Below are 18,668 nucleotides of genomic sequence, written 5' to 3' on the forward strand. Positions count from 1 at the left end.
TCCCCAGCCCGAGCCACCCTGGTCTTTCTGTCTGTGCACATTTGCCTGCTCTGGGTATTCCACATAAAAGTGATGTACGACGTGCAGCCTCTCGTCACTGGCTTCCTTCCCTCGGCATGTGTTCAGGTTCATCCGCGTTGTAGCATGTATCTGTACTTCACTGTTACCGCCAGATGACATTCCACTGTGTGGTGGCCACATTTTATCTGCATTCATCAGTTAGACATTTGAGTTGTTCCCATTTTTTGGATACTAAGGTTAATCCAGCTAAACATTTCTGTATATGTTTTTATGTGGACGTACATTACATTTCTTGTTAGGAGTGGGACTGCTTGTCCCATAACTGTTTAAGCCTTTGCATTTACCAAACTGATTTCCAAAGTGGCTGCACCATCTCCTGGTCCACCAGCAGTGTGTGAGGAGCAATTTCCCTTTCTTGTCGCACTCTCTCCTACTATGACCGTCCTCCTAAGAGTGAAGTGGTGTTTAATTGTGGCTTGAGTTGCCTTTCTCTAGTGTCTCATGCTGTTGAGCATCTCTCATGTTCTTATTGAGAGATGCCCATTCTAGTGCTATGCCATTTTTAAATTAGACTATTTAGATTCTTATTATTGAGCAAAAGCTTTAAAAATATATTCTTTATTACATATATGATTTGTCACTAAATATATCACTTTTATCTGTTTAATACATTTAATACATAAATAATATATCTGTTTAATATCAGTGTATATTCTATATTAGACTTTATTTGAAAATAAAGGTGTACTGCTTAAAAACAGGAAGATCTTATGGACTAGTCCGTTGGTGCCTGGGGAGTGTTTTTAATGGCTCCTGGGAAGACAGACCGAGGTCCGAGTATGTGGGGCTTTGAAGGCCCTGCTAAGGGGCCAGCATCGCCCACGGAGAGAAGCCACGCACAACTTCTAAGGAGCAATGTCAGAGCCACTCTGTGGTTCAGAAAGTCAGGGCCACTGAACAAGTAACAGAGATGAGAAGAAAATACCCTTCTTAGCTTGCTTCCGTGTCATCCATCCAGAGGGGAGAGTCTTCTGTACTCTAAGGCAGAGTCCACAAACATGCTACCCATTTAAATGTGACAAACTGAGGGACGAAGAGAATGGACATTTGTTCAGAGAAATGCTCTCAGAGGCTTTAGTTTCACTAGCAAATGTAGTATGACACATTCTGTCAGTTTCCATGTTCTTAAAATAAATAAGTTCCTAAAAATAGTAGACTTTTCAAAAAGATAGTCTTTAATTCCATGGCTCCCCGAACATCTTTGCCTTCGCTGTGCTCGGTGCCCAGCACTGACGTCTGGCGTGGCCCTGTTTCTGTTGTCACAGGAGTGAAGGCATTCAGCTGCAGCGTCTGCCACGCATCGTTCACGACCAACGGCAGCCTCACCAGGCACATGGCGACGCACATGAGCATGAAGCCCTACAAATGCCCGTTCTGTGCGCAGGGCTTCCGCACCACCGTCCACTGTAAGAAGCACATGAAGAGGCATGAGCCAGGGCCCTCCACTGGGCTGGCCAGCGGAGAGGCGGAAGGAGGAGGTACTGTCCGCCTGTGATCCACGGCTCGTCAGCCAAAGACCAGCCTGGTGATGAGCTAGTGTACAGATTGCTTGTAAAGTCAGTTAATTTTTTCTGATTATGAAAGCAATACCTGCTCTTTGAAAACAGATTCAGAGAGGCCCAAAGAGGAAACGTCATCTGGCCAGTCACCACTCGCCAGGCCAGTAACACCACTGCTGGCCAGTATCCCCTCCACACAGACACCGTGTGCAGGGAGCGGTCCTAGCCCAGCAGCGCTGTCTGTGGTGGTGTTACCCACGCAGTCTTCCTTCCCCTGATGTCACCGCCATGCAGGGTGGCCGCAGACACAGATGTGCCGCACTTCCAGTGGCTCCATGCATCCCGTCGTCTGCTCTCACTTAGTTTCCCATTGCCGGGTCTGTAGCTTTCTCTAGCCTTGCTCTGCGGCAGTGACACCAGCGTTGTGGTGTGCGGCAGCCCTGGGCACAGCTGTGCCCCCACCTTCCCTTTCTCATCGACTTGACACAGAACGCTGTAGTCAGTCGCTACACAAGCCGATGTGCCCGCTTCCCACTCCGGGCCAGGGGGCTGTTTTGTGCTCACACTCTCCCTCCTCAGGTGGTTTCTTTCTGGCAAGTCCCCAGGTGGGTCCTGGCGTGGGAGTGCACATGCTGTGCGCCTGGGCATGGGACGCACACACCGTGTGAGTGTGCGACTGCCATCCATCTGTGTGCAGGGTGCCCTGTGCTAGCTGGGGTGCGGGCCTGTTGGCTTTCTCAGTAGAGTAGTGGTGGCAAAAACTCCTTACCATCTCAAACAGAACTTAATTGAGTTACTAATTTTAACATTCCATACTTGTTTTGTTAGAAACTTAATTTTTTATCAGGATTTGGTCCTTTTCCTGTGTTTTGTTTAGATGTGTGTGTGGAGGAAGAGGAAGAAAATTCCGAAAGAAGCGCGTCTAGAAAGGCCCGTGCCGAGGTCATCACCTTCACAGAGGAGGAGACCGCGCAGTTAGCCAAAATCCGGCCACAGGAGAGTGCTAGCGTGTCCGAGCAGGTCCTCGTGCAGTCGGCCGCCGAGAAGGACCGCATCAGCGAGATGAAGGACCGGCACGCGGAGCTGGGGGCCGAGCCCAAGTACGCCAACTGCTGCTCCTTCTGCCCCAAGAGCTTCAAGAAGCCCAGCGACTTGGTGAGGTGAGCCGGGGGCTGGGCGGGTGTGGCCCACGTGGGCTTCCGGCCGTCTTCATTGCGGAAGGGGACTTGGTCCAGCGCAGTCAGATATTTTGAGAGAGAGACCACATTCACATAACTTCTGTTACAGTATATTGTTACGATTTTTGTTTCATTATTAGCTGTTAATCTCCTACTGTGCCTGATGTATAAATCAAGTTTTATCATAGGTGTGTATAAGTAGGAAAAAACAGTGAATGTAGGTTCAGTACTATCCATGGTTTCAACCATCCACCTGAGGGTCTTGGCACGTGTACCCTGCAGATAAAGGGGAGCTGCTGCAGTAACAAAAAACAGAAAATCCCTGACGGGGGAAGCCCGGTGCTAAGCCTGTGGCTCGCAGAGCGGCAGCCATCCTCCCACCCACAGGACGGCAGCCTGCGGGGAGAGCAAGGGCACAGCGGCCAGCAGGTTCAGGGCAGAGGAGGCGCCGCCCGCAAGGCCGAGGGTCGGCCGGGTCAGCCAGGTAGTGGGCGCACGGTCACGCCCAGCAGAGTGCAGGGCTGGGCACCGGGGTGTGGGGAGCAGCGGAAAGGGCCCTGGGCGTTACCTTAGCGTAACGGCAGGGCTGCCCTGTGCGGGAAGGGGAGCGCTCGCACTTGCTGTGGGAGAGAGAACTCATGGGGGCGGTGTAAGGCGAGTAACAGCAGGAAGCACCGTTAAGATGTGAAGGCGGCGGCAGCAGACCGCCTGCTCCTCCTCGGCTCTCGGGGCTCCAGGGCTCGGGACTCATCCCGTGGGCGTGGGGGGCAGCCGCAGCCCTTGGCCCCACCCAGGCGGCAGGGTGGTGTGAGGCAGTGAGCGGGGGCAGGAGAAGCCGGCTAGGGCCAAGCAGCCCCAGGTCCCCAGGGCGCGCACGGTGCGCCGGAGAAATCCAGGAGGTGGCCGCTGTGATCTGGGTGGGGGGCGGGGGATAGGACACGAGGACGGTAACCTGGGGTGAGGCTCAGGGCGCAGTGATGGGTCTGGAGGCCAGCCCAGCACGTAGGCGTGCCCGGCGCAGAGGACCTGGTGAGCCAGCAGCAGGGGGGCGGTGTGGGATCCTGATGAGGGCCTGTGCTGGGCACGGGTGCCGTGGGACGGGCTGGGCCGCCCTCGGGTCCCCGTGCCGCCGCGGGCCCCGCAGGGCTCTGGCCTGTGGGTGGTGCTGATGAGCAGGCAGGACAGGAGGTCAAGGAAGCAAGAAACCGCGGTCCACTTTGTGCTAAGGAGGCCGTTATGCCCAAAGGGGCAGGAAGGCAGTGGCTGTACAAACACGGAAGTCGGCACGTCCCCAGGGCCCAGGAGACGCCTGCCGGCATCAGGGAGCAGGAAGTGCGGCCCAGCCTAACAGCCGACAGCTTGCGCTCAGGCCGCCCTTCTTTCTGAAAGCGTCGGAGGCCAGGCTCCCTGTTCCATGCCGAGCAAAGGTCATGGGGCAGCGGAGCCCCGTCGCGCCCTCTGCTGAGGAGCCAGCAGCCCGCCCCCCAGAGGCGGTGCTCTAGCGGCCTCGTGCGCGCGCTTCGGAAACGCCCCACGCCGCGGGCGTCGGCTCGCGCGGTCCGGTCTGACGTCGTGCGTCACCGAGGCTCCGACATCTCCGTGGGCGGCACCCGCGGGCGGCCTCACCCTTACATATGGCAGCGGCGGGTTCTGCCGCGTGGGCGCGCCCAGCGCCACGGTGAGCACCTGGCCTCCGGGGTGTGGAGGCCGCAGGAGCGCCACAGCCGAGGGGCTCCGCGTGCCGCCGCGCGGGCGCCAGGACTCGGGCGGCCCCTGGGCGGGCGGCGCGTTTACGCCCATCGCTCTCCGAGGCCTGTCGCCAGACCACCAGCTTACAGCCGGTCATCAGCCTGTCGGGGCAAATGGCATCTCATTTAATTCGCTCTTCTAAAATTTGCGCCAAGTGTGGGCGGACACCTTTCCATGCGGCTTTTGGCCGTGTATGTTTCTTCTCTGAGCTGCCTGAGCCCTGCCCATTTTATACTGTGGTATTGTCTTATTGCTGATTTGTAAAAGCTCTTTGAATTTGAGGAAAGACCCAAAAATAGGTCTGGTGGATTTTTTTTGCTGTCTTTTGGATTTGTTTTTGGTGGTTTTTATAGAGAGAGAAATTTGTTTTATTTGGCCCAATTTATTCAGTACAGAGCAGCACACAATTTTTACTTATGGATAGTTGTAAGTTTAAAATAATGAAGTTTGTAAATGTGTGTGACATTAAAAAGAAAAACTCTCAATTGCAAATACTTTCTGGTTAGGCACGTCCGGATCCACACTGGAGAAAAGCCATACAAGTGCGATGAGTGTGGGAAGAGCTTCACTGTCAAATCCACTCTGGATTGCCACGTGAAGACGCACACAGGTAAGCACCCCTCGGTATCCGTGGACGCCTGTCACATTTTATGTCTGTTATGTATTTTGTATACACAAATAACTCCAAAATTACAGAAAGCCTAAAAATCAGGAATCACAAAGATTTGTGGACATGGGGAAAATGGCCCGCGTGACCCCGAGGAAGAGGAGCCAGGCCCGCGCGCCAAGCCGTACGTTTCCCTGTGTTCTTAGTCAGGCTTCGGGGCCGCTGCTGACGCGACCACCTCGGTCTCACTTCAGCCGAAGAGATTTGGTTTGTCGAGGAGTCATAAAAACAGGGGATTATTGTTATCAGGTAGCAATTATTTCATGTGGGAGGAAATCAAAAGGGAAAATAATTAATGTGCAGTTTTCATGGCCATTTTCTTCACGTTATTTGAGGACCTGAGGGTTAATTGTCCTAATTAAACTACATTAAGCCTTCCCTTCCTGACTTCACCTCCTGTGCCCTGGCTGCTAGGCCGTCTCCGCACTCCTGCCGTTGGAATTCCCTGCCCCACCGCCAGCCCCACTCTGAGCCCCCGTTTCCTCATGTGGGAAGTGGGGCTAAGAGTAGTGCCCCCCTATTGGGAGTTCAAACTGCTTAGAAAAATGGCACAAGGAAAAAAACTCTCAGTAAATGAAAGAGTAGTTATTGCGATTCATCAGGTTGTAACTCTAACTAAATTATATTCTTAATGTTTGCCTATAAGCAGAATTAACCACAAGAATACAAGTGGAATTTCATACATTTATGTAAAGCGCTATGATTCTTTCCTGATGGGTTAATACTTAAGATTAAATGGCCGGACACATGCACTCACGCAGCAGGCCTCTTCTGTGGGCAGCTCTCCTGCTGTTTCACCCGGCTCCCTGTGTGCTGGGGGGGTCAGGAGAACCGGCCCGCCTGCCCTCGCGGTGCCGGGTCCAGTGTGCAGACTCGCCCTGGGCAGGTGCCGGCAATGTTGGGATTCAGTGTTGTCTCCCAGGCTAAGGAATAGAAAGAAAAGTCTTTAGCAGTACTTTTCAGAGCTTCATTCTCCACTCTGAGTTTCTGGGGTGACTTCAGAGGCCCTGAGCAGTATTAGGGTACCGGGCCTAGGGTGAGCCCTGGTGTGCCCATCTCCGATGAACATCAGTATTGGGTCCCGGGAACCGTAGAGGAACCCAGAGCCAGGACACTTGCCTCCACCTGGAGACACTCCAGGGCCGGTCTGCGCTCAGGGCAGGGCCTCAGGTCTGCATACATGGCCTTTGACACACACTGTACGCATCAAAAGGACTAGTGTCCCAGGAACTGGGTATGCACTGTGGGGTGCACGGCTCTGCGAGCTCAGGGCGCTTTCTCCTAGGTGGTGTCTCTATGTGCTGGTGTCTGGGGTGCCCCTTCACGGAAAGGAAAATAGAGGATGCTCAGCTGGGAGTGTGCGCTTCGTGGCCAGAGAAGGATGGCAGCCGTGCAGGGCTGGGCCATTCAGTCACCTGCCCCAGGGCCCCCTGGCGCGCAAGACACCATGAACGCCCCAGTGCTGTGATGGGACTCAATCCAGACGGTCAACTATGTACTTTTCTTACGTCTAAGTTTCTACGGCAGCGTTATCCCATCCCTAACGTCCTGTAGGAGAGACTCTCCTTGAAATGTGTGGGGCCACCGAGTCCGCGCGGCCCTGTCCTGCGCCCCTGGCTGATTCTCGGCTGACCTTTTCGCAGGTCAGAAACTCTTCAGCTGCCACGTGTGCAGCAATGCCTTCTCCACGAAGGGAAGCCTGAAAGTGCACATGCGTCTGCACACGGGAGCAAAGCCTTTCAAGTGTCCCCACTGCGAGTTACGCTTCCGTACGTCTGGACGGAGGAAGACTCACATGCAATTTCATTACAAACCAGACCCAAAGAAAGCCAGGAAACCGGTGGCCCGAAGCTCACCAGAGGGTCTCCAGCCTGCCAGCCTCCTCAGCTCGTCCTCCGCGGACCCTAACGTGTTCATCATGAACAGCTCTGTGCTGACGGGACAGCTGGACCAGGGTCTGCTTCAGCAGGGGCTGGTGAGCCAGGCTCTGCTCCCCGCGCCCGTGGCAGGTGAGCACCGGGCTGGGGGCCGGGCGCTGGGCCTGGGCCGCACCCATGTGCCTCGGAGCTGCTGCCCCATGAGGCAGGGGGAGGGGCTCTCGCCCGGGGCCCGGGGCCCGGGGCCCGGGGCCCGCCCGCCTCCCGCTCCTGCCCCCGCAGCGCTGCTTGGTGTTAGCTCCGTGCTCCGCGCCTGCTGCCGCTGGCCCTCCACTTGTTTCTTTCTCGACTTCTCACAGATTTAACAGTGAGGTGTGCAATTCATGCTGCTCATGAACATTGTCTAATATGCTAGAGTTTTCTAATTGCTGCTGGGTCACACAGCGCTTGAACAGCATTAAATTTTAACCAATAGGGTTTTTTGTGTACTTCAAATAGCAGCAGATGTTAATAGCTCTTAGATGTCTTATGTGGCTTGCTTTCTGTTTATGTGATCTGTGGCTTGATTAAAGCCTAATAACACAAAATTATTATTAGTTTTAAGTCTTGGGCTAATCAGTGTAATCTCTCTGAGCCTGGTTTCCTGATATGTTTAAAATGGATAATGTTATTACCTATTTCACAGGGTTCGTTTTGTGGTGATTAAATTAGATAATACATGTATGGTATAAAGTAAATAACAGTATTATTCATTACGTGCATCATACTGATATACATATAAAACTTATGTATTTAAAATACCTTATACACATGGAATTTTTCTATTTAAGAAGTTTTCTGATAGCCATTCGTGTTCTGTCTCCGCAGCTGGTGGCGACTGGACCGTGTCCTTGACGGACGGAAGCGTGACCACTCTGGAAGGCATACAGTTACAGTTAGCTGCCAACTTGCTTGGACCAAATGTTCAAATTTCTGGAATCGATGCCTCCAGCATCAATAACATCACGTTACAGGCATGGCATCTGCTCTGGTTTTCCGTGCTTCCCTGTAGGCTCTCTGGTAGTAAGCATGCCGTTTTCATTGTAAGTGTCTGTGTTGCTTTTCAGATTGATCCAAGTGTTTTGCAGCAAACATTACAGCAGAGCAACTTGCTTGCTCAGCAGCTGACAGGGGAGCCTGGCCCGGCCCCACAGAATGGCTCTGCTCAGGCAGCAGATGGTACGGTCCCAGCCAGCGTTGTCATCCAGCCCATCTCAGGCCTGTCCTTACAGCCCACGGGGACATCTGCCAACCTGACCATAGGCCCGCTGTCTGAGCAGGACTCCGCACTGAGCTCCAGCAGCAATGGTAGGAGCCATTCACAGTGTTGATTTTGACCACGAGAGTTTCAGCTTCTTGCTTAGAGTCACATAGTGGATTTTAGGGCACTCTGCCGCCATTTTCTCCTCTTTGTAAAGCTCAACAAATGAATCAGGTGCCCGAAGGATAAAGTAAGCTTTTCTCGGGGTAAATGGTGTTAACCGGGTGTGTGTGCATGGAGTGCTGCCTCATGGGAGCAGTTTGGTCTGTGGACTTCCTGGTCTGCATAAGGCTTTCTTGTTTGTTTCGATGAATGAGGTAGAGGTGACTAGTGCTGTATTTTGAATCTTTCTCTTTTTGAAATGACAGTTTTACTAAAATATTTTTTTAATTTAAAAGGAGAAAATTATTCTTTTTTAAGCCCAGCTTTGTTTTGTTTCATAACGATGACCAGGGACCCAAGACCTCTCTCAAGCGATGACCTCCCAAGGCCTGGTGTCTACCTCCAGTGGCCCCCATGAGATCACTCTGACCATTAACAACTCCAGCCTGAGCCAGGTCTTGGCTCAGGCTGCGGGACCCACGGCCGCGTCGTCCTCCGGGCCTCCTCAGGAAATCACCCTGACTATCTCTGGTAGGTCACTGTGGATCTCACGCACCCTTCCATCTGCAGTTTGAGTGCACCTTCCTGATATTTCTTGTTCTGCAACACTGAGCTGTGCATAAACCAGAGGTCAATAAGTGTCTACTTTTTGTGAGAAATTCAAGTTTAGTGAAAATAACATAGCATTCAAGCCCAATACAGAAATGAAAAATGGTAGCTCCACATGCCACTTCCAGTTTGAGTTCTGCTCAATAAAGCTTCATAATTCTTGCTCATGCTCCATTCAACTGAAAGAATGTAATTTGTGTAAACTGTGTGCACCTGGACAGTAGACACCTAATCTTTTGTCTTCCCCGAGTCCCACTTAGATGACATAGGAGACTATTGGTAGTTAAATATGGTAGAGCGCTGAAAAGTAGGTAAACAGGTAAATACCCTTTGGCAGTGTGGGGTCACTTGAGATTGGCAGACAAACCCTGTGTGTCCATTACCAAGCTAGCACAGGCCGTTTCAGGCTATAAGGGGCAGTCAGATTTTTCTCTGTTGTATCACTGACTCTCACGCTTGCCCTGACTGTGTTAGTCTGGAGCGTATTTTACAGGCATCCTTTTGCCCATGTGCTTCTTAGCTACAAACTGTTTATGTCAACCAAGAGTCATTTTAAATTAGCAACAATTTTTATGACCCTTTCTATGTGCTGAGCACTATTCTAGTAACTTTTACAAATATTAGCTCATTAGTATCTATTCATTAAAGCCTCATAACAGTCTTAACCTCTAGCAGGTTATTGTTAGAAATAAGAAAAACTCCTTAGGAGTTGGAATAACTTCCCTGAAGATGTGGTGTGACCATGGAGTGAGCAGCCATGTTTTCCCTGAAAAATACCCAGAATAATGGTGGACAGAATACTGGGCCCACCCAGCCATCAGAGTGATCCAGAATGGGATTATGTTTGTTTCGGTGAGATTTCTGTAAAAATTATTGGACTAGGAGGAAAGTAACTTAGAAGGAAACCAGAAACTTTTTTTTTGAGGTTACTTTATTTCTTTTAGTATATTAGAAACTTGAGGAACTATTCTTGGATGTAGCTTTGCTTTTGAATGATATGCAGTGATTTTTAGATGCTATTGGGTAACAGAAATTAACTTTGAATTTTATATAATTCAGTGACCTTCCTCTTTTCATTATGTATGCATCTGAGTTGTAGTGCCAGAAATGTAGGTAAGTCATTTTGAGAAAATTGTTTTGTTCAACAGTTGGCATTATCTGAGTATTCTCGGGGTGTGAGGCAGTGCGTTGGCACTGTGCAAAAAATCACAATGCAGGATTCTTGCTTCTGGTTCAGAAAGTGTTATCTATTTGGTTTGTGGATTGTGCTTCTGTTTCTCTTGTGTTTTCCTATTAATGATCCTTTAGTTATTTTGTTGTTTAACAGTGTATTCAAAAGGGTAGATAAATCTAATTATTTTTAAAATTTGGCTTAAAAAAATTACCCTATGACAAATTTTTTAATCAGTTGATGAGATGAGGTTTGCCCCAACTTGGACCTTAAGATTTCTTATTTTCTCAATTCTCATTATTATGCATAATGAGAATTGGCTACAGTGACTCTAAGTCAACATTTCCTTATCCTGTTCTGAAAAGGTGTGAAGCTTCTACCTTGTGGCCGTCTGTTGAAAGCATCTCGATGTGCTGTAGAAGTTTTCAGTCATGTTGTAGGATGTTCTTTTGTCGATGAATGCATAAAATTATAAATGCCTAAGGATGGTAGAATGCCCCTGTTACTTCAATTAAGTATTTCAGACTTTTAGCAATTCATAAATCATTTGAGACAAAAATTAAGCATGGGGTAAAACGCAAGGATGGTCCTCAGTGTCTGCAAATTATCGAGCACACATATAGTAAAAAATCCTCTTACCTGATGCTTTTAGCCCAGTTACCAATAAAAGCTGTGTCAAACAAAGAAGTGATACCTGCGTACTTTGCACATTCATCTGCAGGTATTTCGAATGGGTCTGCTCTGCTGATGGGAATTCTACCACCTTTTATGTCACCCGTATTCCCACTCATAGTGCTCAGCTTCATTTCTTCCTTCTCTCCCTTTGGGAGGGCATGGGACTGGTGGTCCGTGTAAAGCAGAGAGAGATATCGTTTTGTTTTTCAATGTTTTCACCCCTCCAGTTTTGTAACTTTTCTTGCTTATACCTAACTTGACAGCAGATTTTTAAGAAGCAGCTTGTCTTTGTCACGTCTTCCTGAGGTATTCAGTTTGGTTTTCACTGAAACATCGACAGGTTTTTTAAATTCTCATGTTTGTTTCCATTGTAGTTGGTTTTGTTGCACAGTTAAGATACCTGAGGAAGCTGGCATGTGCAGGTTCAGAGCCAAAAGCCAATGGCTCTTGGTAGGAGTACACCACAGGCACACTTGTGTTTGAGTGTGTGCTTTGGGGCATCCAGGGTAACGTGCTGGCAGGAAACCTCACGGGGAAACCACAGCGTCCGCTGCTTCCAGAAGCCACCTGGGTGGAGGCCAGCTAAGCGAGGCCTAGTACCATTTCACAGTGTCCCTTTGAGCCACTTAAATGCGTCTTTGCGATGGCTAGTGGTCCACCAAGTAGTTAGAGCAGAACTCTGAGAAGGCACTTGAAAATACTTCGCAGCTTAAGAAGTATAACAAATACTTTGATTTAGGGGAATGTATTTCATGGTTTTCTTTTTTTTTCTATAAATATTATTACAAATGAAATAGCTTTCATTTTCAACAAGATGTTGTTATGTGTTTACCACACTTGCCAATATGTAAATTAACATATTACTTTCAGATATCACAATATTAATCTCCATTTAGGTCCAGATCTTATGCAACACAATTCTAATGGAAGTAGTGAACTAAACGGAAGCGTAAGGTTGTCAGCACCTGCAATCAATAACCAATCTACAGGTGCCACCTTAACGATAAGCAATGATCAGCTTCTCTCACAGAGGGGAACAGTAAACTCCTCAGGCATGCAGCTAATGATTTGGCCATGGAAGACCCTAGAAGATACCCTAGTTAAAGGGCTGTGTGGCACATCAGTGGAAAGAATCGACCATCTTTTAGCATGAAGATGTGTTGGCCACGTGTCCCCTCATATTTAGTAGAGTTCCACAAGATGAGTGGCTTCTCTGTAACTCAAGGGTATAGAATTCTCTCTAGAGTTGCCAACCAATTAATAATTCTACCTTTTAAGGAATGAAAAGTAAATAATCTTATCCACATACACAAGGCATTGTACATTTATGCAAAGCTGTGTGTTGGTGACTCCGTCCTGAAGCTGCCCCTTCTCGTCTGGGCCGGAACCTGTCAGCTCGTTGCTTCTGCTCTGCAGTGGCACTTTCCTGACACCAGCTGGCAGTAGGAGAACGAAATTAAAAGGACATCTTTCTAAGTGTTGAAGTATAGACCTTTAAAAAAAATAAAAATAAGTGAGCCCAGTTAAAATAAAAAGAGCTCCAGTAAATTAAATTGCAGCTTCATAAGTAGACACCAACAGTTTAGGTTGACACACTAATCTGGCTTTCTTTACCTTGTAGAGATTTCATTAATTTCTTAGCCCTCTTATTTTCCAACTCCATATATACTTTTGGAGAAAAAATTTAATCTTTAGATATACTTGTAAGCTAGATTTTTTTCATGCTTAATTGAAATGCTTTCTTACTCAGTAATCCACTTATTCAGTAAAATATTGTAATGTGTACTATGTGGTAAGAATTATACTAAATCTGGGAACATAATACTGAGCAGGGCAGACATAGTGTCCATGCATTTTGGATCCCTGAAATAATGAGGAATTCTATTGAAGTAGCCATAAAGCAATGTAAAATTATAGCAGAAGCAGTATATAAGGGAGAGAGAATGGTGCCAAGAACAGGTAATGGAGAATTTGGCCCAGTCTGGGTCCATATCTCTGTAGATGTCCGGGCTGAGAGGAGAGAGGCCTGCGAATGTGGGGAATGTTTCCCAGGGAGGGGTGTGGGGCTCTGCAGCCAGGGCGGCTTGCTGGACTTGGGGAGACCCATGAGGCGGATGGCGTGCTGCGAGATTTAGCTGGAAATCCAGGGAGGCCGCGGGCATGCATCTGAGGGCCTGGGAGGAGCTCTGGGTCCAGTCCTCATTTGCGAAAAGGTGAACAGAGGCCTGAGTGGTAAAGACTTGTGTCCAGCTCACGTGCTGACAGAGCTTGGCAGATCCAACTCAGGACGCAAGGCCAGTGTCGCTGGCACCAAGGCTCTGCCCTCTGGGTGTCACCGTGTCACCTTTGATCTGCCTCTGTTCCTCGCTTGCCCATTTGCTTGCTGAATTTGGGTTATAGAACCTAAGTCTTTTCTATTAATTTGAAATAAGAGAGGCTTCTTGTTTGTTCTGCTTTTCAGTTAAGGAGAATTTTGCTTTACATTCTAATTGACTATGACTACAAGCTAGGACTTTCACGTTATAGTTTGTTCTGTGATAGGCAGGAGAAGGACATCTAAAGTGCCGTCACATACTATTAAAGTTACATGGCAAACTTTGTATGAAAGTCATGGTGTATTATATCTTTTTTTTAAAGGACTAGACTTTGTGTTCTTGCCTATCATCTCTAAAATTCTAGTTATAGGCTGTGAGTTTTTCACCTTTCCCACTCTACATGGTGCCTGTTGGACTTGGAAATGTATTTCTTGTGCGTGGGCCAGAGTACATAGCTCTCTTGCTCTGGTGCGAGCCTGTTCTGGCTCGTTGGGGTCTGTGCTCCCTCGCGCTTCCTACACTGCGGGGCATACTGGCCATCAGTGCTGGCGTCCTCGTGTCCCCGGAAGCTCTCATTGACATCTTCCATGAGGCTTTTGCAAATCAGTGAAAAGACAAGTACAGTTTTAGATGTTTTCATTTAAATGGAGTGGTTTTTTTGTACCACTGTCTGATCCTGGATGTTTGCTACCACAGCAGATGACTTAATTTAAAATTGGAAGTTTTCTCATCAGCACAGAGAAAGTGTGTGCAGTGAGAGCACATGGATGGTGAGGACTCCGTGTTTGCTGCCAGCATTTCTTTAAACCACTGTCTCTGCTCAGTTAGACAGGAAGTATTCACCTCAGGAAGCTGTGCCCCCAGATTCCCAGGGAGGGTCTTGCACGCGGGAGGAGGTGCTCAGGGCAGTAGTGCTGACGGCGACAGGTTGTGTACAAGGCTACTGTGTATTGGGCACTGATGTTTGTTTAAAAACAGCAAGCATACCACTTTTTCTTGATTTGATTTTCTTCTTTCCTTTAGACTTGCTGTTTTAGAACCAGCTGAGAACATTTCACTCTTTGAAGCCACCTCAGCTTAATTTGGTGCCTTATTTTTTGTTTGTTTGTTTTTTTAATTTTTTGAGGGATTTGGTGATACCATAAAAGATGAGCTCATAATTTAAAAACATTAGTTTAATAATGTAATATCAGCTATTACAAGTTTCAATAGCAGGATTAATTTTATATGATCAGGTTAGTTGTATTATTTGGCATCTGTGAATATTCCTGGATATAGAAAGAGATTCTTCATATGTTGAACCACTCAGTCCTTGATATCAAGTAGATACCTGTACAGAGGTTTGCATATTCCGTTAGTACTGGCCGTGATGAAGTAGCTGGTCCCATCTAAAAAGAGATGGCATCTTAATGGGCAGTATTTATCTTAGATCCAAAGTCAGCCCCAGACCCAGCTTAAGAGCACACCAGTAGGAATTGATATTAAGCTGGCTTTGTTTGAGATTAAATTCGCTTCTTCTAAGATAAACACTAAAATAAAAACTAAGCCTTGCCAGGTAACACTTGCGTAGCCAGTCATTGATTTCAGAGCATCATGAGTGTGCCTGTGGCTATTATTTTTAATTCTCTGTGTGAACAAGGCTTGGTAAGTCTTACCAATCTGGGGGCATCTCTGGCTGTTTGTACCTTAACCAAAGGCACTGAAACCTGTTAGGGGTTTGCGAATAGATGGAAGCGTGGCCTGCAGCAGAGGGTTCACATGCAGGGCAAGAGCACGTGCTTCCAGTCAGATGTGGGGTGTGGGCCAAAGGGCGTTCCAGACAACATGCAAGACAATTTCTGACACAAGTAGTTTTCCCAGAAAATGGTTGAATATGATGTGACTTCCATTTCAGAGGCAGAAAATTTGATTAATGGAGGCTTGAAATTGAGCACAGCTTTTTAAGTAATTCATCTCAAATTGGTATTATTTTTTTGTTCTTCTCTGACACCACTTTTAAAATAATTTTGATGAATAACCTGAGTTCTGCTTTAGTGAAAGACCAATTCTTTACTAGTACCTTGTAAGTTTATTTTAGCCTTCATTTCTTCTAGATTTAAGTGTGATCAATTGCTTATTTGCCAACAGCTCAGAAACTTTCCTGTTTCCCATTTCTGGGTGCCTTTTAAAATTGAGGATATTCTCCCCACTTTTCATCCAGAATGAATGGTCAGACTAAGGCCTCTCTCCTCTTCATACCACCACCTCCCCCAGCTCTCCTGCCACATTTTTGTTAATCTTAAGAAAAATTATCTCCTATCTTTTAAACTATTATGAAACCTTCCAAAATTATAGGTATGTTTCCTTAAAAGCGGTGAAAACTTACCCCAAAAAAGATTTAAAACAGCTACATTTGTTGAACTTACAGAATTGATGACTCTTTTGAAGGTTACCATTTTTGAGTCAGAATCTAGGACTTAGACTGTGTGACCTATCCTAGAGGAATAGTGGTTTCAGAGAAAATCAGTGGAACTCAAAAGTGAGTCTATGATGTTTACTTAAGTACTGAACCTTCATTTTCATGTTGAGTATTTAAATTGAATTTAAAATTGTGGCTTCTAGAGCTTTGAACAGATCTTTTATATTGAACCAAGGTAATTATAATTTGAATTAGTTACTTAATTTTATGCTTAAGAACATTTCCAGTTTTCCTGTTTTATCACATGCTCTTTTCCACCGAGTTCTACTTGACCTGGTATCATCCTGTTTGGGAAAATCTCTGGGACTGAAAGCATTGCTAAGGGATCGTTCCCCACACTAAGTTGAAGTGTGATCTGAGTTTAGTTTCCCCACTGAGCTTTGTGTCAGGATTCATTTTAGGTAAATAAGCACACAGGCTTCTGTTTTCTCTTTAAATTTGTGCAACACAGTCCTGGCCCCTCTTCTATGTTAGTCATCAGGGAGCCAGAAACGCCTTCATGGGGGAGGGGAGAAGATCTCTGGTTGCCTTATTCTGGGAGTTGGGTGAGGTTTGGAGTTGGCCTTCCAGGTTGGCACTGTGCCCCTTAAGCTTTCACTTTGCTCTTCGTAAACAGAGTCCTGGTGAGCCTCATACAGCATGCTTCTCCCAGGCCAGTGGGTGCACTGCCCGTCCAGCCATCCAGCCAGTCTGACCCTTAGTGACCTTGACCGCACACAGCCCTTCTAGCTGCTCATCGCCGTGTTCCTCAGGATTCCTCTTTTTAATCTCCATCCACTCACACTACAGTCACACCACGTTTGCAGATTAAGGGTGTGTGGAGGTGACGTCAGAGGGGTGCAGGGCCACCCTATGTGCTGGTAACTGGGGTGCTCAGAGCATACGGCCTCCGCAGATCCACACTCCTCCTCCCAACCTAGGGTCCTGGGAGTCCCCTCTGCAGAGCGGGGCGAGGCGGGAGGGCTGACGAGGTGGGCGTGTAGCCCCAGTGGCCGCTGCAGAGCAGACTCCTCGCCCCTAATGGTTCTACTGCTTTTGAAGGTTCCAGGTCTGTGCAGCACAGTGTGGGACTCCGGGAGTGTGGATCTGTGGAGGCATTGTATCTGGAGGACTCCAGTTACAAGTAAGTAACCTGGCTCCCCACCGGCCCTGGCTCTGAGCACGGGCTCTGGCGGATGCCGCCCAGGTCGCAGTGTAGTATTTCCAGGGGTCTTGTTTTGTTTTATTTTTAAACCTAGTTAGGAAATGGTATTTTGAGCTTCTTTAGTTATCATCTTGGTACCTCTAGCACCTCGCCCAGGGGCTGACATAAGTGGATGATAAACTGTTTCTCAGATGAATGGGAGGATAGACTATGAGACTGTGTGGGTGTTAGTGTGTATGTATGCACGCATGTGCATGTGTATTAGGCTTACAAATGAAAACTTTAACAAATGGCTTGGTTGACCTTGGATAATCCCATTCTAGGCCCAACTCATTTGCTGGTAGGGTGCATGAGTTTCTGTTTTGTACAAGAAAAGTCCTTTCTTTCCCAATTATGTTCCAGATACCTTCCTTTCTCTTATCATTGGCTACAAGGGGGAAATTATGAAAATGTTTTGTTGTCTTTCCAAAGAAAATTCAGCTGTCATGCGGGATAGTCAGTGTTACAGGACAGCAAGAGGTTACCTGCCTGCTTCAGGACAAGTAGGTGTGCGGGAGGGGGTGTGGCCATGGGCAGAGGCGGCTGGCTTCGGCACCAGGGACCAGCCTCTGCTCGGTGCAGCATGTCTGACGCCTCTCTTCAGGCTGCTCTCGGGGCCTGGATGGGAATGGTGTCCTGGGGAGTCTTGTCTTGGTCTCCTTCTGCATTGTCAGCAGTGACTGGGGCTGTAGGGCCACATTTCTACTCTTCTTTCACTGTTTTCTTTGTCTTTATTATACCTAAGGAGCAGAGTATACTTATGTATAAAGATACTTGAGACTACAAAAGCCGTGTCATAAAATTGGGATCAAAGATTCTATGATTCCCTTGATGCAGTTTCAAAGGTGTAGGCAGCTGAAATGCAGCTTAGGACAGATCAGTCCCCTGATGAGAGCCGTTCCCATGCCGTTTAATGTGGAGGCATCCAGCTCTTCTATTGATCTTGTTTTGCCTCTTTTGTAGAACTTAATACTACAACTGGGAGCCTTCCTTCCACCACCCCGATGTCTCCATCTGCCATATCTGCTCAGAACCTGGTCATGTCTTCATCAGGAGTGGGGGGAGATGCCAGCGTCACACTGACCCTGGCTGACACTCAGGGCTTGCTCTCCGGGGGACTGGATACAGTCACACTCAACATCGCTTCTCAGGTAAAGCGCTGCTCTGTCTGCGTGGTGGGATTGGGGCACTCTTTCAGAGCAGTCTTGAGAAACTTCATTGATTTATGCTTTCCTAAATATATATTCTGAACATTTTCTTTCAATTTTCAAGTGTTTTCTTTTCTGATTAATAAAAAAGTAATATGTTAAATGCAAAAAGGGGAAAGCAAGAAAATTCAAACACTACAGAAAAGTATTTTTTAAAAAACCCTCTACCCAAATATAACTATGATTAACATTTTAGTGTATATATCCTTCTGAACCTTTAAGGATGTTTTAGAATTTTTACATAAACGAGTTCATGTATATATCATGTAGTGTAAATGTTCCCCCTCTTACTGTGTTGTGAATATCTTCCCTATCAATGATTTTAGCAGTACAAACATTTTGATGGCTATACAGCATTTAGTTGTTTACATGAGTATACTGAGGGGTGTTATATTGCATTCCAGGTTCCAGTAAATAGTTGTTTATACAAATTCTTGTGCCCTTAATCACTTACATCTGTAGGTGACTCCTGGTGGGAGATAAACTGGATTGAAAGGTGTACATTCTATATAAGGTTCTGAACTAAGATGCTGAAGACCTTTCAGGCTTGAATTAGAAAAATCATTGTCATAAATTATGACTGATCATAATGAAGA

The 18,668-nt window shown here is 47.3% G+C and overlaps 1 protein-coding gene across 7 annotated transcripts in view; it reads left to right on the top strand.

Annotated features, from left to right (window-relative positions):
• Positions 1-18,668, top strand: part of ZNF236 (zinc finger protein 236) — a 107,804-nt gene that overhangs the window by 69,902 nt on the left and 19,234 nt on the right. For 4 of the 7 annotated variants that reach the window (XM_057504295.1, XM_036884163.2, XM_057504294.1 and 1 more), the window contains 8 exons: positions 1,347-1,559; positions 2,458-2,740; positions 5,014-5,117; positions 6,818-7,183; positions 7,919-8,064; positions 8,158-8,398; positions 8,805-8,984; positions 17,828-18,015. In XM_057504295.1, the coding sequence (XP_057360278.1) occupies positions 1,347-1,559; positions 2,458-2,740; positions 5,014-5,117; positions 6,818-7,183; positions 7,919-8,064; positions 8,158-8,398; positions 8,805-8,984; positions 17,828-18,015 (1,721 nt within the window). Of the gene's footprint in view, positions 1-1,346; positions 1,560-2,457; positions 2,741-5,013; positions 5,118-6,817; positions 7,184-7,918; positions 8,065-8,157; positions 8,399-8,804; positions 8,985-16,722; positions 16,805-17,827; positions 18,016-18,668 lie in introns of those variants that run through there. The other 3 variants (XM_036884169.2, XM_036884166.2, XM_036884167.2) reach the window with 3 other exon arrangements.

The sequence above is a fragment of the Manis pentadactyla genome, chromosome 6, assembly GCF_030020395.1.
Source record: "Manis pentadactyla isolate mManPen7 chromosome 6, mManPen7.hap1, whole genome shotgun sequence".
Lineage (NCBI taxonomy): Eukaryota > Metazoa > Chordata > Mammalia > Pholidota > Manidae > Manis > Manis pentadactyla.